The sequence below is a fragment of the Benincasa hispida genome, chromosome 1 (genome assembly GCF_009727055.1).
Source record: "Benincasa hispida cultivar B227 chromosome 1, ASM972705v1, whole genome shotgun sequence".
In the NCBI taxonomy this organism is placed as follows: Eukaryota; Viridiplantae; Streptophyta; class Magnoliopsida; order Cucurbitales; family Cucurbitaceae; genus Benincasa; species Benincasa hispida.
Window position 1 is genome coordinate 88,086,778 of NC_052349.1, and position 24,441 is coordinate 88,111,218.

The following is a 24,441-nucleotide window of genomic DNA, read 5'->3' on the forward strand; positions in this document are numbered from 1 at the left end:
GCTTGGGTTGAACAAGCAGGCAGCTCCAAGAGGTCAAACGTGCACGGGCTGTAGTGAGCATCAGCGTGCCTTGAGCTGACCATGGGGCTATGTAGGCGAGCATAGGTGGCTTAGATGCCCAAGGGAAGGCTCTTGCAATTTGGACAGCATGTAGGGCACCTAGGTGGGGTGTTTGACGCACGATTGATGCGGTTGAAGGAAAGATTTTTGCAGAAGCTAAGTTAACATCTACAGAATAATCCTTAGTGTCCAACTCCTTGGGAAGTTGGCATTGGAAGGTAAGGTCAATATGTCAAGAATAATATGAGCTCAATTCGGAAAGTTAGTCTCAAAAGGGAGACCATTGATAGAAGTTAAAATATGTTGTCATGTCTACAAGGTTAACACTAATAGGGGAAGCTTATCAACCCTAGGAAGATTGTCAAAGCCGTAAGTGACTATGACTATTCTCTAAATGTTTTAGAAATCCATGTTTTAATGAAGTATATTCTCATACTATTCATTTTACAAAAAGTTCCAAACAAACTAATTTTCCTAAGTTATGAAAACATGCTAGTTTATTAAGTTTTTAAAGCATGTTTAGTAAGGTTAACTAACGCATGCTAGTTTTTTTCAAAGGAAGTTTCTATGGCATATGCAAAGTATAAAGTACATGTTGTTCTGTTTAAGTATATGTACTTTTGATGTTCATAAGCATGCATCAAAGAATCATGTTCACATGAAAGCTATGTTAAAGTTATGTTTATAATATCATGTTTTCAGTAAGCATGTTCAATAGAGATGTTTCTTTAAGGATAAGTTAAGCTCGATACTAAAGGACTTAGAGAGGGTATCCAAGTAGCTCAACCTGAAGAACTTAGGGAAGGTATCCGTGCAGCTCGATATTGAAGGACACTGAGAAGGTATCTGAGCAATAATACCTAAGGTATAACGGTACTTATCTAGAACCACCTGCACGTAGGTAGAGATGACGTTGAGAGTTGAACAAAAGGGTTCTCTCTCAACTAAAGATAAGTTTAGCTATGTTTTCAGATACGATATGGTTACAATTTTTGTGCACATGCTTGATTGGCCAGTTCAGTTTTCAATATTCAATTTTCTAGTTTTCAGTTTTAAGCATGAGAATTATGTTTTATTTAAGTCACTCATTGGGTTTGTAGCTCACCCTATTTTTAAATATTTTTCCTTCCCCAGGTAGTGGTAAACTCTCCAGAGGTTAATTATGTTGCTACTCTGCCACTCAAGGATTCAAGTAAAGAAGAAAGACTAGAAGTTTCTTCTGTTGCTACACATGTTTCAACAAAGTGGGTAATGTATTGCTTGGGGTTGCCCTTTCCATCAAATTTTTGGAACTTCGGGGGTTGGTATCCAGCAAACATCCTTTAGTTGTCAATTCTCTTAGTGTACGACTAGGAGTACATAAAATAAGCTTGAGATAAGCCTCCATACTGAGCTCTAATAGAGTTGGTGATCATATCCTGTAATTGCTAGACTGACAAAGAGGCAGCATATGTTGATTGTTGTGGTAGATTTTCCTGCAAAACGGTTTTCCCTTTGTCATTGGTTTTGACAACCAGAGTTTAGCTCAGTTCAACAGTTACACGAGCCTGTATCTAATCTTTTAATGTAACAATTTCATGATCTCGCTCCTCAATTGCTTTCATCAAGAAATTTATTTTTCCTCTCCATCTCTACCATGGTCACATTGCTATTACATCCACCATCATGACAGATATTACATCTGGGTAATTCTTTCTTTTCTCGGTCAGACGCAGAAGTAGAGTTGTCAAACAAGGAATTTTCCTTGATGACCCCGCCTCTTGGAGATTCAGTTAATTGTTTCAGAATGCTATGTGCGATGATGGAACCTCGCTCTTGTTCTTGCATGGTCTTTTTCGAATGACTACGAGCAACAGGTCCCGTGTAGAAGTCATTTGTAGAAGATACTCTGGATGCGTTTTTCTTTGGTGTCATTTGTTGATTTGGTGAATTGGATGAGAGAGAGATGAAAGGTAGAGAGGTCCCACTGGGCGTGCAATTTTGTCGCACGAGGTTTCCAGAAAAGCTTGTTTTATGGAGTTGAATTTGTATTGATGTATATTTAATGCATATGTGGTTCGATCTCTAGTACTTGATCCTCTAATTCTCTCTCGGTTCAATGCATATACTTGACTCGAAGATGCGGAGCGCGTGGTGTTCTTGAAGTTGAGGTCTTGGAAGAATGTTTGTATCCTTAGGACTTAAGCTTCAAGGAGTGGGGTTTAGTCTTCAGGTGTCACATCCCCTCCCATGTTACCCTCTTGACCTGAAAAAAGATGTAAAGACAACATATGTCAACTCTCTTATGACACCTACAACCCAACTGAGACCTGTAATTTGTTTCCTTACTCCTGTATCACTTGACAGATAAGTATAAATATTTGTATTGTTTCATGTATTTCAACTTAAAACCCCTAAGCAACTAGAAATCTTCATATAGAAAGGGTTGACATATCACCAACTTATATACATAATTAAAACCAGAGTTCACAACACAAAATCCAGAGTATACTTACAAACTTTGATTATACCCTTTCCTCACTATATGTACATGAGTTCAAAACCATCTAAGTCAAAATAAGGACCTAAGCAGACTTCAGGGTCTATCAGGGATCTACTATCTTGTGGCAGACTGGCTGCTATAAGTTAGGTTATGGGACTTCGACTGCTATCTGGGGGGAGAAACTTTTGAAAAAGTGAGCTGGGATGCCCAATGAATGACTATTTTAAAATAAACGTTCATAAACTATATTGAAGAAATTAGAAAGTATCTGATAATTGAAAATTCTTTCATGGATTCAGGGTTGTAGCATGCTTTGCTTAAACTTATAAGCTTTAAAACAATTCATAGAGGCATTGAAAAACCCTGAAATGTATCATATCTTTTGCAGATCACATAAAACATTCATACTTAACTTTGTACCCTAATGCCTTAGTTGAGGTAGTGCTCTTTTGCTCATACTCCCAACGTCAATAGCCTTAGTTGTGGTGGAATTATTACATCACCATTAGTGTCATTAATACTCATACGTGCGTGTAGATATCCCCCAAAGGCTAATAACACCCTAACACATGGCCCAAAGCCTATTTGTGTACTAAAGTGTGTCCCAAAGACCATAAGATTAATGTAACCCCTGGATACCTTCATCTTCTTCATTTTTCATTCCTTAGAAAACATGACATTAAAGATAGAAAACACGGTATAAAGCCTCATGCACATTAGGAATGCTTTGCATCATTGAAATCGTTCTTAAAACATCATATGGAATCATAGTATATAACTTTGCTTTAGAAGAAATTCATGCTTTAGAACATTGAAGCTTATGTCTTATTAAAAGGGAAACCCATGCTTTAACATGCTTTGGAAACTTTGGTTCATGTTAGATAAGTTATGTATTCAATCATAAATCATGCCTTGGGCTAAACTAGGCTTTGAAATCATTTAAGGTAAAGCATTCATAAAATATATGCATAGAAAGCATATTAAAAATAACATTTTTAAAACTTTGTCACTCACTATCTCTAGCTAGCTCCCAATCGGTTATAGACCCTTCCAATCTTTGTTTGGCCTATCACATAATAAATAACCCTTGGTTAATGACAATTGCTCACCTTTGAACTTAAATAACTTTAACTAACTTAGCCTTTTAGGTTCTTCTCTTTTAACTTAAGTTGAACCTTTCATTCTTTCTAGAGTCTACACTTATGAATTCTTATAGCATTCATAATATTCCTTAAAGGACTTAACAATAGCTTACCAACACTAAAATCTCAAAACTAGGCAAATGCCAAGCCCACGACAGTTTATGCACACCAGTAGGCCTGATGGGTGCAAGGCACACACATGTTGACACTAGATGTGAGCGCTGGGATACGTGCATGGTCCTACAAGTCGCGCGCACCAGACAGTCAAGTGGCCTCTCATGGGCAACAATCACGCGCACAGACGCTTGGGTGAGTGGTGCGATCAGTAGTAGGGTGCGCATGCTAGGCGTCAGAGCATGCAAGGACTGAGCAATAGGCAAACTTGGTCACCTGATTGGGCACGATTGCTCACCTGATGGGCGTGGGGCATGCGAGAGACTCTCCACTACCAGCCTTACTCAACGTCAGCTTCCTCAATCCTCGACTAGCTACCTGTTTCTTCAACCTATGCAGTTACGTACTTATTCAACACCAAATTCCAGATTTAGATTCTAGAACTTATAACTTAAAATCTATTCATCAAAAATCAAAACTTCCTCCTATGAACTTCTTGTAAATCCTTTAAACTATCTTACTTCAAAATCTGAGCTTTCAATTCTTCCTAGAGTGCTAAAAAATCACCAACCTTCACAGCTTGCTCGGAATAGTCGAGAAATAAGAACACTTTTAAATTGATTGAAGATTTCAACATCAAACCGTGGGAATTTCTTCACATCAGCCCTGAAGCATTCACTAGACTGATGAAGCTTTAACTTGATTGCTGAAGTTCTTCTTTGCATGAGAGAATTGGCAAAACCGACTTCATCTGTCCAGCCTTTATTTATGCTTGCTCTTGCATGGCTACTTTGCCTAATTAGGTGACACCTTATGCCACGCACGTTTTTCTTAAGCTTCTAATTATGTCACACCCACTAATTAGGTTGAATAAATTTTTTTCCTTAGTATAACAACGCCTAAGTTGGCACAGCCTTCACACTCCCAAATCTCTCGACCATAGGCTCCTTTCACTGCCCATGCCACTTCCTTTGTCACCGCCTCTAACTTCCACTTTTCCTTGCCCAAGGCCCACCTTCATTTCATCGTCTAGGCCGTCCTTGTAGTCTTCCTTGCCCCTTGGCAAGTTTCCTATGTCTTGTCTACCAAGGTCATCGCCTAAAGCTTGCCACACCAAACCTTCCTTTAGCTTGCCGCCAAGGCCCTTTACATGCACTCTTCAAGCCATAAGTCTTAACGCCTAGCCTTCTTCACCTGAAATATTTCTCAAATTTTACTACGTGTTGAAATTGCTCAATTCCACTTGCGAGCTCTTTTTATACCTAGAATATTTTTCAACTAAAGTTCATTGGAACACTTAGAAAACTTTCTCCTTCATTAACTTACCTACTAACTTCAAACTTACAATTAAAACTAACCTACTTACCATACTTTAAAACACTAAACACTTTAAATTATGTAATCGTAAAACACTAAATATCAAAATTATTAGATATAATATAATTAATAATATGACGCCTAAAAATTTTCATATCAGACCCTTTAAATTACGTAATCGTAGAAAATATAATAATCACATGAAGTTTAGAGTTCAATTTATACAAGTATTATAAATTTGGGGGTTGAAGTTTAAACTAATATAAATTTGAGATCGAGAAGTCAATATTTAGAAATTAATAATTAGAAGGTTTTTGGAAAAGGCATATGTATTTGAATAGCCGCCGTTGGGTAGGGCCCAATGAGGAAATAATAAATTGAAAAAGAAAAGGGTGTCTGTGTGTGTGGGAAATTGGAATCCGCAGATAATAAAAGTCCGAGTTGATTGGAACATGGAAAGGCAAGCGCGTGGGTTTCAACCACATTTAATATTCATACCCAAACTCCCACACTGTGGGCGCCCTTTGTACTCAGCCCTCTGGTTTTCCCTTTTCTATTTTTTTTTTCTTTTTATTCCTTTTACATCACTTCTCAGTACATAATTGAGAAAATTAAGTCTGTCATTTATAATCAAATTACTATTTTTATTATCATTATTTTCATATTGATATTTAAGTCAAAACATATTTTTAAATGTTATACCACTTTGTGAATTGTAACTAATTTTATAAAAATATAAAAATTAAATAATTATCAAACAAAACTTTAGTTATTTAAATTTTATTTATCTAAATATATTTATTTATCTAGTTGTCTGTTTTATCTATCAACACCAACACGTACAATTTGTACAAGGATTTTAACTTTAATTTTAATTTTAGTTATCACGTAAGTGAGGTTAAGCTATTTATTTAAATACTTCTTTCTGCCTTTCATTGGATAAAGTTTTTGAAGTTCTTTTTTTTAAAAAAAAATTTTACATGAATTTATTTAAATGTTCTATTCACAATGAATTTGGATGAGTACTCAATTAGGATTGTTCAAAAGTCATCTTACTTTATCACCCAATCTTATCTTATTCTTATTACTAAAGTTGTAAACCATAATAATAATAATGAATCAATAGAGATTGAAAACATAGATCTTTCTCCTTTGAAATGGAAAATATTAAATCGTTATGGTTTTAATGATTAGCAAAAGAAAATACCGAGAAATAATGGTAAGTGGAAATGGTTTTAGAAAATTGATAATACTAATTATTATTATTATTATTATTATTTTATAAACGGTTTAAATATGAAAATACAATTTAATAATCTCCTAAACATTCCAGTGCAGTAAAAATGGGGAATTTTCATTTTTAATAACTTGAACATGTAAAATGAATCACTTTAAAAATTTAAAAAGTTTAAATTGAAACACTTTCTAAATTGGAATTTTAAAAATTTTTACCATTTACTTTTNGAACTAAAAACAGTTTTTGTATAGGTATAATCAATTATAAAACACATTTTAAGTACATAATTGATCGAATTTAGACAAATCACAAAATATAACACTACACTAGTTTTTTTAAATGGGAATTTGTAAGTTTTTAGTAAAGTTATTCATTGATAAAATTTAATTCACTACAAAATTAGGGGCGGATTATTTTTTTAGAAGGTAGATAATCTAAATTTTTAGATGTCTGAAATTAAGGATGTTTGACATTTCTAGATAACCATATTTATTTTCTAATAATATTTTTATAGATATATAAGAATATTTGAATAACTAACTGTATTTATTTCGTATGATTTCTACTAAGAAAATATCTCGAATTTACATAATATTCTAAAAAATCTCTAATTAACTCTTCATTGATTTATAATCAAATTAATATAATTTGAATTTATATAAAAAATTTTAATTTCTTTTTAAATTAATATTATTTGTATATGTTATTTTTCTCATTAAAACAATGCAAGTTAATTATATATATAAAATCAAGGGTAAAAAAAGTTGGACAACTTCGATCTCAAAAAAATCTGTAAGAATATTTTAAGATGTCCGAAAATTGTTAAATATTAAAATATCAAATATTATAATAAATACGGGTAATTCAGATGTCTACTAAAAAATAAAATAGATGGAAATTATTAACTATTGATATAATGGTAAATAAAGAATTAATAAATGGAATTAGATGAGAAATCGTCAACAAAAACTTTCCCCAATGGTTAGCAAAACCAGAGAACGACCAAAACTGGAAAACTACCCGTTTTCTTGGAAAACCACTTGCGGCCATCATTACAAAAACAAAACCCACCGTCGATTCCTTCCCCACTTTTCCATTCTCTTCTTCCATCGTCTTCTCTCTCAATTTTTTTCATCGCAAATCCAATTCCTTCACCATGCGTATGAGCTGTAACGGATGCCGAGTTCTTCGCAAAGGCTGCAGTGAGGCCTGCTCAATCAGACCTTGTCTTCAATGGATCAAATCCCCCCAATCCCAAGCCAACGCCACTTTCTTCCTCGCCAAATTCTACGGCCGTGCTGGCCTTGTTAACCTCATCAATGCCGGCCCCGACCATCTCCGCCCAGGTATTTTTACTTTTACCCATTTTTACTCTGTTTCGATTGTTCTGTTTTTTTATTACTCTGTTTTGATCACTTATGGTGGGTTTTTCTTTTGTGGGTCCTTCAGCTATCTTTAAATCTTTGCTATTCGAGGCATGTGGCCGGATTGTGAATCCCATTTTTGGGTCCGCTGGATTGTTGTGGTCCGGGAGCTGGCAGCTCTGCCAGGACGCCGTCGAAGCTGTTCTAAAAGGCGCGCCGATTCTGCCGGTTTCTTCCGAAACAGCGGCGTCGCACATGGGTCCACCTTTGAAAGGCTGCGATATCCGCCATGTCTCCAAACAGCAAGGCTCCGCCTCTGATTCCGCGCTCAGGAAGATCAAGACGCGAAGGCGGTTCAAACGCTCTGCGGCGAAGTTGAAGCCAAAGCAGGAGCCGGTTGTGGTGGTGCCCGAGTTCAAATTCGACGACCCGACCCGGACTGTATCGGAGCCTCGGTGTCTGAAGTTCGAGTTGGATAATTGGGAGAGTCGTGAGTCGCCGGAGAAGGACTGCGGTAGCGACGACACCGAGTGCTTGTCGGTGGAGACAGTGGAGGCTTCTCCGGTGGGCCAGGGTGGTGACGTGGAATTAGAACTTACTTTAGGGTTTGGGCACAGTCGGATGCTGACATGACTAGATCGAGGACTATAAGAACGCCACGTGTAAAGATAGATGTATGATTTTGGTCTCACAGATTTGGCTTTTGATGTTGTACAAAACCAAATGAGTTTTTTCTTTTTATCTTCCTTTTGTTGAGGTTAGATTTAGGGTTTGTGAAGTGTTAGTCAAATTGGATATTGTTATATTTGTATTTGAAAGAAAGAATAATTAATATATTGAATCACATGTTCACGGTAGTAATGGATTTGGGATTTAAAACACATCCTATTTAATTTTAAAATTGTTTTAAAATACCTTTAAATAAAAGAGTAAATAAGAAAACTATTTACATAAAATAGTAAAATTTTAATATTTTTTTATAAAGGTTAATAGACTATCAGTATCTTATTAGTGATAGAAGACACTATTTTGACATTTAAAAAAAATGTTTTAAAAGATATTTTTAGTTGAAAGAAAAAAAAATTGATAACTAATATCTAAAAATTATGATGGATATATGTTACTATTTCTAATTTCTAAACTTTGTTCTATATATATATCATTTATTATCCTATTAATCCATCTGAAAAGAAAAATTGTCAAAAATTTACATAATTAATCCTATTCAATCAGATGTAATGCACATCTTTTATCTTTTACATATTGGTCGTGGTCTCAATATCCATCTTACTTTTAACGAATTTATGAAATTTTTTAAAGTTTAAAAAAATAATTAAATTTACTATTGCACAATTCAAAACCTAAAAATAATTTAAACTATATTATATACCTTATAAGAGTTGAAATTAAGTTTTAATTATGGCTTTAGAACTTGAAACAAGAGACTTGAGACATTTGATTTTGTGTGTGACATTATAAAATGATTCAAAAGATAATTATGTAGTTGAAATGAATAGAAACATACAGACATATTTAAATTTTATTATAACAAAAATTGATAAATAATTTTACGGTGAAAAGTGTAAATCTTGAAACATATGAGACCAAATTGACACAAAAATGAAATCTTAGAAAATTGTAATATTTTGAAACCTAAGAACTAATCGAATACAAACTTAAAACTTAGATCCTAATCATGATAACCATTTTATTTTTTGTTTTTGTCTTTTAAATTAAACCAATGGACACTATTTCTATTTCCAAAATTCTTCATCTGTTATCTACTTCTCACCAATAATTTAAAAAACCAAATTAAAATCTGAAAACTAAAAATATACCTTCCAAAAAATTGTTTTTGTTGTTGGAATTTGGCTAAGAATTCAACTATTGTATTTTCAAAAAATGTTGATGAAATAGACTAAATTTTCAAAAACATAAATAAAAAACCAAAAATTACCAAATGAGGACTTAAAAATTAAAAGTGCAACACTTCGTAATACAAAAACCAAATGACAAAAAAATTCAAGGACCAAAAATATATTTCTCTTACTCCTTGTATTTGTTATTCAACACAACAATCTCTATAAGTTTTAGTAGTTACATTGGGATATTGACATTTCAACAAAAAAAGAAAAACATTACGATAATGAAACACTATATCACAACGTTTTTTAATAAGCTTTGATAATTGATTTTGAAAAAAAAAATGTTGTTTTCAAATAGAAAAAAAATGAATCAAAATATTTACAAAATATAGTAAAATTCCATAATCTATCAATGATAGACACTGATAGAAGTCTATCAGTGTCTATCATTAATAGATTTTAAAAATTTATATATTTTATAAAGATTAACCAATTTCTAAATGCTGGAGTAGATCCTAAAGAGATTCCACTTCCTCATGAATTTATCTTGAATCTCGATCAGTGAGCTATTACGCACTCTTTCAAGGGTGGCTGCTTCTAAGCAAACCTCCTGGCTATCTCTGCACCCCTAAAAACAAATGAACCCTATCACATCACATAGATTATAAATCGAATATTATTGATAAGCAACTGAAGAATGGAAAAGATTCTTCAAGGGTCTCGGGTCCCAGTTTTGCCATTTGAAATAATTTTCGAAAAAGAAATTATTCTTTTAGTATTTGTTGGTGTGAAGATGAATTAATAAAAATAATAATAAATTAATTTTATCTCTTTTATACAAACGTAATGCTGGAGTAGCTCAGTTGGTTAGAGCGTGTGGCTGTTAACCACAAGGTCGGAGGTTCAAGCCCTCCTTCTAGCGTTTTACATTATTATTTTAATAAGTATTTTATTATGGTGTATATCATTGTGCGTTTCGAATGCTGGAATAGCTCAGTTGGTTAGAGCGTGTGGCTGTTAACCACAAGGTCGGAGGTTCAAACCCTCCTTCTAGCGGTTTGTCTTACAATTTATTAGTAATATTTATAACATATCAACTGCAGGAATAGCTCAGTTGGCTAGAGCGAGTGGCTGTTAACCACAAGGTCGGAGGTTCAAGCCCTCCTTCTAGCGTTTGTCATTATTATTTTCCTTTTTATTATTTTATCAATTTATTAGTAACATATATAAATATCATCATTCGTTTCAACTGCTGGAATAGCTCAGTTGGCTAGAGCGTGTGGCTGTTAACCACAAGGTCGGAGGTTCAAGCCCTCCTTCTAGCGGCAATTTTACTTTTTTTTATTTTTTATTTTTTTATTTTTTTTTTCAAGTTTAATATTTATATATCTTATTCATATTTTGTTCTTCTTCGCAAGTTTGCAACAACAGCGCGCAGAATTTGCAGTTCTTTGATTTGTCCATAAAATAGTAAGTTACACATATATTAAAAAAAAGAGAATTAGTAAATTGATATAAATATAAGTAAAAGGAAACAAATATGTTTGGGATCTAGTTTCTTCCCTAAATTTAAAAATGCTACGTATACAGTCATTCGGTCTTGAGTTTGATTTCAATTTAGTTTATAAATTTGATTGAAATTTAAAATTTATTTCAATTTAGTCTTTAAGAGAGCATTTGGATCATTAATATGAATTAAGTTAAATTGGTATAATATACCAACCCACTAACTTTAAATGTTGGTGGAGTTGAGTTGGTATATTTTATCAACTCACCACAACTCTCCCTTATTCCAATGATTTTAATTATTCACCCATCGACCATTGTTGCTGACTATCACTGCCACACTCCGGGAACCAACTACAAGCTCCGAAAACTATCCTTGATGACAACTTTGGTGACCAAACTCCAACAACCACCTTCACGCGACCAACTTCGACAACTAATGTCAAGTTTTGACAATGACCTCCAACAATAAATTCTAGTGACCCATCGACCACGGTAGCTGAATATAGTTGCCACACTCCGAGAACTAACTACAAGCTCTGACAACTACCCCTGATGACGACTTTGGTGACCCAACTCCAACAACCACTTTCACGCGACCAACTCCGACAACCAATTTCAAGTTTCGACAACCACTTCTGACAACAAACTCTAATGACCAACTTCAAAAACCACCTTTTAGGCTCCTGACAACCACCTCCAACTACAAACTCCAACGAAAATCATCTTTAATAATCAACTTCAATTACCATCTTTGAACGAGTAACTCAGACAACCAACTGTAGGCTTCAACAACTACCTTCGATCACAAACTCCAGTGAAATCATCTTCGACGATCAACTTTGACGACCACCTTCATGCGACTAGCTCCGATGATCAACTTTGAGCACCAAAAACTACCTCCGACAACAAACTCATGGCTCCAAAAACTACCTCTGACAACAAACTCTAATGACCAACTCCAATACCACCTTCATGTGACCAATTTCAGACTCCGGCAACCACCTCCGACTACAAACTCTAGAAAAAAATCACTTCCGATGATCAACTTCGCCAATCACCTCCAATTATTATAAGACTAATGATTGTTAAAGTATATTGTATGATTGTTGATTATATAAATAATAGTAGATTTTGTCTATATTAAGTACAATATTTATGCATAGAAATTTGTAAAATATATTTTTATTTAATTGAATTCGCATATCAAATGAGTGTTAAGAATATTTGGAAAAGTATGTATGTAGTTTAGAAGTATATAACATATAGCAAAAAAAACCTTAGAAAATAGAGATTTTTTTCCTAAAACCTTTTCTAGCAAGAATTAGTGAAAAATTGAGATTTTTCTATGATGATCCTCCGATTCAGAGAAATTGAAAGGGAAATTGTTGAAGAAATGTGATGGCATTCCATTGGCTGCTAAAATGATGGGAGAGATTCAATTAAAAAACTTTATGATAAAGTAAAAATATAGAACAACAAGAAGAAGAAGAAAAAGAAGATAATGATATTGAAATTCATGGAGAAAAATTAGGAATAAACATTTTTTATTTCTCCTTGGTTTCTCATTTTATTTAACCATATTTTTATAGAAAATGTAGTGGATTAATTATTGTTCATTACCTCCAAAAAATAAAGAAAGAAAAGAGAAAGAAAGACTCTAAAATTTTTTTTTAAAAAAATTGCAATGTATTTTATTCAAACAAAGATTGGTGAAATTATTGAATAAAAAGTTTCAAAACAAAAATAGTAACCATAAAATCTGATTATTTAGGCATGTTTTTTAAAATTAAGTCTATGGACACTATTCCTACCTCCAAATTTCTTCTTTTGTTATCTACTTTTCACCAATGGTTTAAAAAACTAAGCCAAATTTTGAGAACTAAAAACAGTAACTTTCAAAAAATTATTTTTGTTTTTGGAATTTGGCTAAGAATTCAACTATTGAACGTGAAAAGAATGCAAATGATTACAAGAAATATGAATGAAATAAGGTTAATTTTTTTTTTTTTTTTTTTTTTTTTTTTTTTTTTAAATCAACTAGTAACCAAACGAAGCCTTAGAGTTAAAAAAATGCACAAAATAGCCCAAATATATGAACTCAACTCTCTGCACCCCAAACATAGACATATGAATTTAAACCAAATAACTTTGCATCTCAAACACAGACATATATCCCAACTTAGCACCCCAAATAATACAAGTTTCAAAATTACACTCATAATATCGATTTTCACTAAATATTCATTTCAATATTTGTAATTGATGACACACATCATGACAGTAATATACATTTAGTATCTCTTCAAGTTTGAAGTTCAAAATTCTACCATCGCATTTTATTATATGAAAGTTTAGTCAAAGAAAGTGAATTTCATTGATTCATTGATATTTATTTATTTATCTTTAGAATTCAAGTGTTCAACAAAGATATGAGGTGAAAAGAAGTGTGAACTTCTAACTTCTCATAATATACTAAATCAATTGTTCTTAGACTCGCCACTACAAGAATTTTTAATTGTTCGGATATTTTTTTCCTAACACATTCATTTTCGTTAGCATAGACGTATTTATTTCAACAAAAATTTAATGTGTCGGCCAAAATAGAGCAAAGTGATTGGCCCCCTTCCGCACCCCAACCCTCCACGCATGTTGTTCCGTCCCCCCTACCCTCACTCCTGCTTTTCTTTTCCTCCCACCCCTCGCTTCTTCACACCCCCCATCCCCCTCCTTTCCCGTTTTCTTCCTCCACTCCACCGATTCACCCCCCCCACCCACTCTCCTTTCCCTTTTCCTTCCACACCTCACCGATTCACCCCCCACCCCTACTCTTCCTTTCCCTATTATTTTCCCTTTCTTCCTCCGTTCTTTTACACAAACGGTCACCGTTTCAATGTCGAATGCTAATGCACGCTACCTTCGCATGCCATCGCACACTATCGTCGCATACTACTGTCGCACACACGGGTTGGTTCTTCTTCTCTTTGCTTTTTTTCTAATAAATGTTATTCATGGATTGTGTTTGTGTTATTATTTTGATAAGGGATTTTGTTTCAGATTAGAATTACGATATTTATTTGTTTATGGATGAAATTGTTCTTCTATTTTTAGTTTGTATATGGATGGATATAATGAATGATGAATTATTTGTGTATTTTGATTTTAATTTTGTACATGAGATTCATTTGTTAATATTGAAGTTTAATCTTTCCTTTTTATAGATATAATATGCTTTAAGTTTTAAAATGGAATTGCTAAGGATGTTTAAAGCAAATTAACTAAATTTCACACTTTTTACTTGCTAGTGTTAAATCATTGTGTTATTCTAAGTGGAAGGATGTACCTAGTGATGTCATTGCTGCTATAAAGGCTCGTTTACAGGTAAGTTTTATGCTTTTATTGTGTTAATCACATATGTGTACTTGCCATAACTTTTATTGAAAATGTAGACACATTTTATTGTGGAAAGTACATAAATCGGCAAATGCATAACTCATTTAGAGAATATAGATCAGAACTGCATAAGTACTATTGTAGCTTTGAGAATCCAGTAATTGCTCGTGAAAATCCACCAGACAGGTTAACAAATAAAGAAGATTGGAAGATTCTTTGTGATCGATGGGAGACTCTTGAATAGTAGGTAAATTTTATGTATTTTTCTGTACTTATTGTTTACATAAATTTCTTAGTAATAAATTGTAATTTGTGTAATAAAAAGGGGAGAAGAACAAAAAGAGTAGAGAATGTCTCAGTTTCAACCATTATTGTGGGTCAAATTCTTTCTTCAATTGCAAAATGAATTGGTATAGTATAATGTAAATTCATTATTGTTTTATTCATCTCCCATTGAATGTAAAGAATAAATTTGTTTATTGAATTACAAACGACCGAGAAGGGTGAAAAAGTAGGCCAAGTAGAATTGTTTTACAAAAGTCATTTCTTAGAGAAGGATGTGTGGATAAGCGAAGCCACTTTAAATATGTATATTTTAGTGTACTAGTGACGTTGGGGGGAGGGGGGATGGATGTTGTTTTTTAGATTATTTTGAAGCCTAATTGTGCACTTTAAAGGAACTTTGTTCTTGGATTTATTTGTACGGATTTGAGAGTTGAGTTATATGTTTTTAGGACAATCGAATGATGGATTTAGCCTTGAAAGAAATTTAGGTGGATTTAGGAGGAGGGATTCACTTCGACGCTTTCTATGCATTTGTTGCTACTTTGTGATATAAATAGCGTTTAGGTGGAACTAGGACACGTTCGTAGCTTGGGAGGGGAAGGGGGATGTATATGTTATAATTGTGTTTTAGATTATCTTGAAGCCTAATTATTCACGTCTTAATTATAACCATTTTAATCACTTTTTAGATAGTAAAATTGTTGTTTGTGGTGTTCATGTTTTAATTATGAACATTGACAATATGTTTGTAGTTTAAGAGAGGGATCATTCTTCATAACCATTTTAAACATTTTGCTTTTTCTATTTTAGGTTATTCGTGTAAATTTTTAAAGATAATTTTTTTTGGAGATTGCAAGAAGATTTTGTGAGATGATTACTTAGTATCTCACTTATTTTGGCTTAGGGAAAGCATAAACTTTTTTTTTTTTTTTTTTTGTATAAAGGATTTGTAAGATGTTAGAAAAGCTCAAATTTAATTGTATATATAGTCTTTGTTCATAAAATTTATAGCTTGTGTATTGAATATTAGTCTTATTTTTAAATATATATAAGTTTACTTTTATTATATTTATCCCCAATTGATTTGTTTGAAGATTAATTTTTGTTTGTGCAAAATTAAGTATTAAGGAAATAAAAGATTGATTATTTAATGTTACAAAAAATATATAAAATTATAAATAACTTATGTCGATGCAGGTAGAAATCTGTCTATTGAACTGAAATTTTGTTGTTTAGGACTATGCTTTTCCTAACGCAAATTGTATTTTGTTGGGAAAAAAATATATGCTGATGCAAGCAATTGTGTTGCTAAAAATGATATTTATGCTGACGAAAATAGTTTTCGTTGGGAGGAACTTCTCCCAACATGGATACAATGACGATTATGCCGATGCAAAAAAATGCATCCGCATAACCTATCCCGACGTTTTTAATATTTTGTCCAACGTTTTTTTTTTTTTTTTTTTTTTTTTTTTTTTTTTGCGTGGGGAAAAGGTAAAAATTCTTTTAGTGCGCATTGCCATTTTTGTATTAATTAAAATGTAGAGAATAACAGATTACATGCGAAAAATGTTGGATATTTACGGGGTAAGAATATGAAACATTTGAATATTGAAAAAATTAATTATATGTAGATTAAATTTATGGTTAGAAACTTTTAAATTAGGTTAAAACTTCAAATTAAATGATATTTCATGTACAAATTTAATATATATGAAAGCTAAATTTGTAGTTTCTTCAATTTGAATGAATTATGTTTGACAAATGAATTAAATTGAGTTAAAATTTGACAAATGTTTCAATTTTTATATTTATTTGATATTTTGAAGAGTTACTAAGTTGTTAGCCTATAAATAACAACTTGCTTCTTCATTTGTAGCACCCCATTCCAAATTGAAGAGTTCTCTCATTTATTTCATTCTTTTGATATTGAGTTAAATTGAGTTGAGAGCAAGTATCCAAGAGTTATGTAAGATTTGAGTAATTCAAGGTTGTTGTTCCATTAGAATTAGTCGTTGTATCATTCTGAAATAATTGTTGTAATCTATTTACAAATGGTGCAGAGTGAATAATTGTCTTCATGATAACGCTTAAGAAGCATGCCTCAACTAACCTATTTACGTCTCCAACATATCTTGAGCCTACTTAGTTATTTCAATTCATAAGTCTTGTTATACTATTTGATTTTTTTTTTTTTTTGTTTTAAAAAAAATTGAACATTATAATTGTATACAATGTGTTTGTTGTATCTAAATTGAGGTATATTCAGTTTGCTAATATATTCGATTCTTATATATTATTTTCTCTAACGAAAATCCTTACTCCACCAAAATGAGTTAATTCAACTAAGCTGGGGTTCAATCTCTGTTTTAAAAAACAAAAAGGGAAAAGAAAAAAAAAATCAATTAGCCTTACTCCTCTAGTGCAACTAGAAATTTCCTTTTAAAATTCTTTTTCTTAAGGGTGTGCATGCAACTATGACAATTATTTTTCGGCAGTTCATATGTGATGAGCATGCACTATTATTATTTTATTTTAAGCTCAGACGTTTTAGATTTTAAAAATTATTTAAAATGGAATAAAATTTAAATCAAACAAGAAATTGTTAGAAACGTTTATAATACAAGGGAATATATTATTTTTTCCCCTAAAAAAAAAATCAGCATAAACGATAACCTTCAACTTTCCCTTTGTTTTGTCTATAATATATATAAAAGTAAGAATGTGGAAGATTTTTTTTTTTGGGCAATATTATTCTTGTGTTTTCATATAATACCTAAACCACTTTTTACCCACATTAAAAGACTACCACTAAAAACCGGATTAACTTGAAAAAAAAAAAGGACTTTTCAAGAGACTCGTTTTCATTTAAACAACTTTGAAAAAAATTATTGAAAATATTCTTTAAAAGCTATTTTGAGTGGTTGCCAAATACTTCAATTTTTTCTAAAATAACTTATCTGTTAAATCAAACACCTAAAAATACATTCTAAACACACCCTAAAATCCACGGACCAAAAAAACATTCACACCTATATACCCAATTTTTAAAATCAATAATTTCACTTAAATTTGTGAGTGATACTAATTGTATATTTTCTTTGGTTACTATTTCATGAAAAGCAAATCAATGAACACCTCTCCAAATTCTCTCCCTCACTCTCTCCGATCACATATGATTCTCCATGTTCTACCATTTCCATAAACCTATAAAAATAGAGTTCCTTTCACCATTTTTTTCATTACTAATTTAAAACTTATTCTATTGTTAGATTATGTGAATGTGAATCGAGACAACTTAACTCTAAGTTATACAAACAAAAGTAGAAGAAGAAAGTCATGCACATATTCTTTTTTGGTTCCATGGCAATGGAAAAATGGAAAGAAGATTTTGACTCATATTCTTTCAAAAACTCCGATAGCATTTTTCATCTTTCCCTAACGTTTCAAAATAATGATTATAATATATATCTTTTAAAAATTACAAATACATAAATTGAGACGTAAAATGGTTTGACGATCCAGATTTTCATTCTAGTTCACCACTAGTATTATCATTTCAGATCCTAATTTTTGTTAGAATCTCCAAATTTCTACGTCAATAGTAATTTTCAACCATCTCCAAAAAGATAATGCAGTATGTCCATTACTATTAATTAAGTTGAATTTTTCTTGTCTCCCCCTCCTACTTGAAGACACTTAACTAAACTTACATTAGATTAGGGTTAGACATATATTAAATACTTAATGTTATTATTCATACAAACATATAAGAGTAGAGTACACCATCCAAGAGCTGAAATTAACCTAAAGGATCATATTCAATAATATCAAAGTAGTACACACATTTTTGTAGAAGGAGGACGTTAATATTGTCACTCCCTCACTTCTAGACACAAAAAAAGAGCTGATTTTGACCTTTCATTAACTGCAAGTTCTGTATACACATATATTATTATTATTATTTCCTAAAAACTAAAGCTTCCAAAAATTTTGCAGCAACCGAAGCAACGAAGCTTCGAGAGATGGATAATATATATATATATATATGAAAAAAGAAAAAGGACACTAATTAATACTAATAACTAAGGAAAATTATAAGATGGGTTTTTTTGTTTTTTGTTCTTTTATAAAATTATAATATTGTAGGGTAGATCAAATGATGGGATTAATTAATAAAGGGTTAATGGTTGTGTTGTTCTCTTGACAAACCGACCTTTCATTCTTGGTCTCTTCTCGGCATTGAGCTTCCTAACTTGGTACCTTATTTTCTTCGAAAACAATCTTGTTCTTCTCTTCTCTCTATATCTTGACACTCTTGCTTCTCTTTCTCCATGTTTGTATTTCCATTCTTGATCTCTTCCTCCCCATTTTCCTCCATTACTTTCATTTAAACCCCATCCATTCCATTCCTCCTGCAATATCACAATTATTCATTAATAATACCATCTTATTTTTATTATTATTATTACTATTTTCAACCCATCATATATTCAAAAGAAGGGAGGATAAATTCCTCAACTCTCTTTCATGGCCATTTGATTTTGAATTTTGAAAATTGTGTGCGCTTTTCTTTCGTCTTCTTTCTTTACAATACATTTGAATTTATATAGCCAATTTTCAAAATAAAACCAATATCCAAAGGAAAAATTTTAAGTTATACATGAAAAAAAAGGGGTTTAACAACTTTGAGGTGATATTTTGAAAGTGGCTGTGCTAAATCTACATTATTTAAAAGCTATGATGTTCCTACTATCACGCTTAATTGGAGGGCTTTCTTGTAGTCTTTTCCCCTTTATCTTTTGGAGCTCTCCTTTAGCTCACTGTTTTTCGATGATTTATGAAGCGGATTGGTTGGAATATGATAACCGAAAGGGATGTGACTCAATGAACCATTCTAAAATATATTTTTTTCTTTTAGCTAAGGATAAAGTCGGCCATAAGGACTAAGGGAGACAAACCTACAAGGTTGGCTGGAGGCCAAAAGAGGCATCGAATGGGTTAACCATAAGACACTAAGGTCGATCTGCCCAACAACGGTAGTTATTGAAAGGCTGTAAAGGCCGACTCATAAAGTTGACCATAAAGCTTGTTTTGCAGGATAATTGATCAATTTTTCTCTAATTACAATGGCACTAAAAACATCCACAACGATAAAACAAAATAAATCAAGCATAGTTAAAATTTTAAAATTTTATGTATAAGTATACTCTCTCGATTGTTAAAAATTAAATGGTTATATATATGAGATGTTTAAAAATAGAAACTTGCCACTGGATATGAAAATTTCTAGCTTTGTTTTGATTTTGATTATACGTTGGTTGCACTTTACAGGCAAAATTAACGTTTTCATTAACATTTAAAGCCAAACCAGTTGTATGAAAGAATTATCAATTATGTCCATATGATAACTAAAAAAAAAAAAAAAAAAAAACAAACAAACAAAAACAAAAACAAAAACAAAAAACAAAAACAAGAAGAAAAGTGGTCTCATTTTGCCCTACTGTCAGAAATACTTTTGTTTTCTTCTCATATTACATATGATGACGTGAAAAAACTTTTTCCATGTAAATTAAGTATATACATAAAGATAATATATTTAATTTCTTTCTATCTAATTCAACTAAAAATGTTAAAACTTGATCACATTCATGTGTGTATTTTAGCATTAATTGCAAGAACAGATTAATTAATTTTTTTAAAATAAATTAAAGAAGTTTATAGAATTTAATATTACCCAGCAATCATCGAGGTCGAATTCAGGGCGATTCCCAGTAGTGTATGGTGAAGATTGGTCATCCCAAGCTGTAATAACCGCATCATAATTTAGCCTTAAACAAATATTCTTCTTGTTATTCTTCTTAATTTCCAATTTTTCCTCAACTTTATTCATCTCATCCTCTTCAATTTCTTCCCCTTTAAAATTCCAATCCACCAAAAATCCATTATTATTGTTGTTGTTGTTGATACAGTCTTGTACTAATGCTTCATCTTTCACCTTAAAAATAATTGTATTTTCTTCACGTCCCTCTTCTTCTTCTTCTTGTCTTCCCAATAAATTCTCCACATCCGCAACAAATTCTGCAAGATCAACTTCGGATGGCAAAAACCCATCTCCAAAATCCTCCAATTCATGAGTTAACAAGAATTTTCGGTCATCAAATAATGGGTCAAAAACAGGAACTTCCTGTTGATGAAGGTTAAGAAATTGGTTGTGTTCGTCTTCGTTTTCGTCAATTGAGAATCCTTCATTATCGTTACCAATTTCAGGAACAAGGGAAAAAACCGAGGCTTTTGTTGAAGAAATTTTGGGGCGTGGAGTTCTTGCCTTGCGAGTAAAGCCTTTAAGCCATGGAGGGAGATGATGATCAAACAACGCCGTTTCTAAGCGAATTCTGTCGTGTCTTCTGGCGAGTTGATTGGCCGAGTGGACTGACACGTCACACGTTGCGCAAAGGAAAGCGTCGTCAGCTGCACAAAACCAACGCGCTCTTTTGCATAAACAGCTGTCGCATACACGCGCCGTTCGCCCTCCCATCGTCTCCGCCGTTGTCGTCGCTGCCGTCTTCTCTTCGGTTTGTATCATATGGAAATTTGAAAACGGAGAGGGGGTTTTTTGGGGAAGAAAAGGGAGAGCTTTTTTGTTTTGAAGGGCTAAGGCCAAAAACTGAATAAAGGAATTGGAATTGCTCAAGTGGGGTTTGTCAATTATTGGGAGTGTAGGGTCTGTGAGACTCAGAGAGATCCAGTGGGGGGGCAAAAGACTGAGATTGCCAGTCAGTTATGTACTTATATAAATTTGAATCACTTCTCTTCGGTTGTGGTTTGGATATTAAGTTGAATTTTGAAGTCCGAAGTTAATATGATAGAATTAGAAAATTTGTGTTTGAGGTGTAAAATTGTAATAAGAAATTTATCAATAAATGTGAAAAATAGAGAGAGAAAAATGTAGTTTTTCGATTAATGTACAAACTTTAATAATGTTGACTATTGAAGTTGAATTATACAACACCAACTTATTGAAATTGATGGTCTAAATACCCCTCTAGAGGTGAAAGATTATCAACCACACTGTAATGCCGCCATCGATAATTTTCACATGTACTTGTTTGTGTGTGATGTATTAGACTAAGGGACCATTTGGATTGATTAAAGGATTAATTGCTCAAAATGTCCATTTTAAAGGTCCAAAATAGCAAATGACCCAATTTTTTAAAACAATGTCAAATACTCCTTTGTTAATGTCATGACTATGTGAAGTTACGTTATTACTCTTCTTTTTTCTTTTTCCTCTTCTTCTCCAGTGCGAGAAATCTTCCTATGCACATCTTCTTCTTCTTCGACTTCTTCTCTTTTGTATGTCTTTTTCTTCTTCTCCGGCATAACGAGTCCATGCGAGCATCTCCAATGCAACCAACTCCGATGAGCAAGAGATAAGAGAGAGGAGTGATTTTGTGAGTGATGAAACGAAAAGAGAGAGAGATGAATTAGAGCGAGAGACATAGTGATTTGTGAGTAGAAAAAGAGAGAGAGAGAGACAAGCTAGAGCTAGAGGACCAAGACGAGCTAGAACGAGAGGAGCGAGAGCGAGAGATGTAGTGATTTGTAAGTGAAAAAGAAGAGAGAGCGAGACGAGTAAGAATGAGACTATTTTTCCGCGTGCATGCAAGTATATTTTGGTAATTTCACTCAAATTTGACATCAACAAAGGGTCATTCGGTATTTTTTAAAAAAAACGGGTCATTTCATGTTTTCTGCCTAATTTTTGGGTCATCCATCTGGTGGACCCTTGATTAGAGGAACAAGTATTTTTCAAAAAATTTATTTAAATGAACTTTGAAAGTATTACAAAAGCTATTTTGAGTGTGGTTGTCAAATATTTCAATTTTTTTAAATGATTTATTTTCAAAATTAAACACTTGAAAAATTAATCCACATGCACCCTGAATTTGTGTTTGATCAGGTTAACAGAGCATCAACATATAATTGTTTATTTTAAGCATGAGCTCTCATAATTTTCCTTTTAGTTTCATTCTTGAGCATTTAGGGTGCTTTTCTTTGGAATCAAAAGTCCAAATCAAATGTATGAGTTGAGGAGGTTATAAAGCTTGAGAATCAAATGATTGGTGGTCGACTGATGATAATTGTTATCGATCATCGATGACTGGTGATGAAAGGTAAGAGATGAGAAGCGGAAGGTAAGGAATGAATGTTTTTTTCCAGACCCATGACACTCGTTCAAAATCCCTCTTCCAAACCTATGAGTTTGGTTTCTTAGCTTAATCTATTTTATCCCAACCACCTAAACATTTGCTTGACTTCAAAAGTCAATATGCCCCTCGAATCCCATCAGTCAAATGACTCATTATATACCAATATATGTAATTGGCTTTATATTTTATGAGGATTTTTCATTAATTGAATTCTTTAGTAAATGTGTAAACTTTGGTGGTAGTCCTAACAATAATAATAAACTAAAAAAAAAGAGAGTAAAATGGTTTCTCACAATTTCTTTGTCTTAGCTTCAACTTAGTTTTTGTTTTTTTTTTTGTTGTTTTTTTTTTTTAAAAAAAAAAGAAAAGAAAATGATATATTAAATATACCAAATTAAAATTAAAAGGTTATGAACAAAAATAGGGTCTTTTTCATTTTAAGTTGGCATTTGATGGTCACGAGGGGATGTTGCGCTTTTTGGGACCTACCATATTGATCTCTCTATTCATTGATTGGCTAAACTTTTCAACTCCATCCTGTTCCCTCAAATTTCATTGGTTGGTTGTCTATTACAGGGGATTCCATGCATAAACAAATACCACAATCCAACAAAAAAACTTCACAAATCTCTCTCTCTTGTTGCTTGTTTTTGAATCTGAAAATGACCCATCATTTGTTCTTTTGCCTTTGAGATTCAATAATTCAATAGCCCCCTTTTTCAAATGTATTTAACTATTGGTCTCCTTATTTATGGTCCCCATTTTGTTGCGCTTTCAGGGAGCTCTTGTGTGGTGCTGCTTCTTTTTTTTCTTTTCTCCTCACAAATATGCCCTTCTAACTCCTCCATGGATCCTTCCTTGTGGCTATTACCATTTTTTCAAAATTAACCATTCGCGACTCGCGACATGTTCATTCAGAAGATGCTCCAATCTGGACACCTCGGCCTCTATCTAGGTAAATTTGAGGTCTAAAAGCCCAAAAGCCCATCTCGATCGAGACAAGCTTTTTACCATATGGACCAAAGAGACCTTAGTAGACTCAATTCAATATCTTTTGGTCTATATGAGAGCAAGACCATTTGTTACTGCTGTATGTTTGGTTGATTTTTTGTAGGTAAAATGTAGTTTTGTCTGAAAATACTTTCCTTCTCGGTTTCGGAGTTGCAGGCGCTACTTTCCATACTTCTTGCGAAGAAGATTCTTTTCCATTTTGAAGTTATTCTTGAAGCAGCTCTTATATATTACATGCTTTGTTCTCTTTTAGGGTTAGCCCTTTTATGTATAAGAGTGTATTTATGCTCAAGTTTTATTGAAAAGAAAGTCGTGTGAACCTTCCTTTGAGGCTATTGCTGAGAGTCATTAATGCTAGGGTGGAGAACGTCTAATCAAGTTGTATACTTCTGTGAGGGAGTTTGAAACGTCTTTATACTTGGGGAGCCTAAATGAGTTTGGTTATTTTTTTT

At 32.7% G+C, this 24,441-nt stretch overlaps 2 protein-coding genes and 4 non-coding genes across 6 annotated transcripts; 5 read left to right on the forward strand and 1 right to left on the reverse strand.

The window, feature by feature from the left end:
• The first annotated feature begins 7,346 nt into the window (after window positions 1-7,346).
• Window positions 7,347-8,573, forward strand: LOC120086381 (LOB domain-containing protein 41-like). Its single transcript, XM_039043001.1, has 2 exons — window positions 7,347-7,698; window positions 7,802-8,573. The coding sequence occupies exons 1-2, from the start codon at window positions 7,509-7,511 to the stop codon at window positions 8,347-8,349; spliced, it is 738 nt and encodes a 245-aa protein (XP_038898929.1). The 5' UTR covers window positions 7,347-7,508; the 3' UTR covers window positions 8,350-8,573.
• Window positions 8,574-10,429: 1,856 nt separating this feature from the next.
• TRNAN-GUU lies at window positions 10,430-10,503 on the forward strand. The gene has a single exon. It is a non-coding gene; the product is annotated as a tRNA-Asn (tRNA).
• Window positions 10,504-10,563: 60 nt separating this feature from the next.
• Window positions 10,564-10,637, forward strand: TRNAN-GUU. The gene has a single exon. It is a non-coding gene; the product is annotated as a tRNA-Asn (tRNA).
• Window positions 10,638-10,680: 43 nt separating this feature from the next.
• On the forward strand, window positions 10,681-10,754 carry TRNAN-GUU. Its single transcript has one exon. It is a non-coding gene; the product is annotated as a tRNA-Asn (tRNA).
• A 78-nt stretch (window positions 10,755-10,832) lies between these two features.
• Window positions 10,833-10,906, forward strand: TRNAN-GUU. Its single transcript has one exon. It is a non-coding gene; the product is annotated as a tRNA-Asn (tRNA).
• Window positions 10,907-18,562: 7,656 nt separating this feature from the next.
• On the reverse strand, window positions 18,563-21,544 carry LOC120081474 (zinc finger protein CONSTANS-LIKE 16). Its single transcript, XM_039036404.1, has 2 exons — window positions 20,503-21,544; window positions 18,563-19,180 (listed from the first exon to the last, which is right to left on the reverse strand). The coding sequence occupies exons 1-2, from the start codon at window positions 21,349-21,351 to the stop codon at window positions 18,938-18,940; spliced, it is 1,092 nt and encodes a 363-aa protein (XP_038892332.1). The 5' UTR covers window positions 21,352-21,544; the 3' UTR covers window positions 18,563-18,937.
• Between the last annotated feature and the right edge of the window lie 2,897 nt (window positions 21,545-24,441).

What these genes read in the sequence shown, in the direction of transcription:
- LOC120086381 (XM_039043001.1), top strand. Translation starts at nt 7,509, where the DNA reads ATGCGTATGAGCTGTAACGGATGCCGAGTTCTTCGCAAAGGCTGCAGT. An exon ending in CCCCGACCATCTCCGCCCAG is followed by an intron (nt 7,699 to 7,801) that starts GTATTTTTACTT and finishes TGGGTCCTTCAG; the next exon opens with CTATCTTTAAATCTTTGCTA.
- LOC120081474 (XM_039036404.1), bottom strand. Translation starts at nt 21,351, where the DNA reads ATGATACAAACCGAAGAGAAGACGGCAGCGACGACAACGGCGGAGACG. An exon ending in TCGACCTCGATGATTGCTGG is followed by an intron (nt 19,181 to 20,502) that starts GTAATATTAAAT and finishes GTGATATTGCAG; the next exon opens with GAGGAATGGAATGGATGGGG.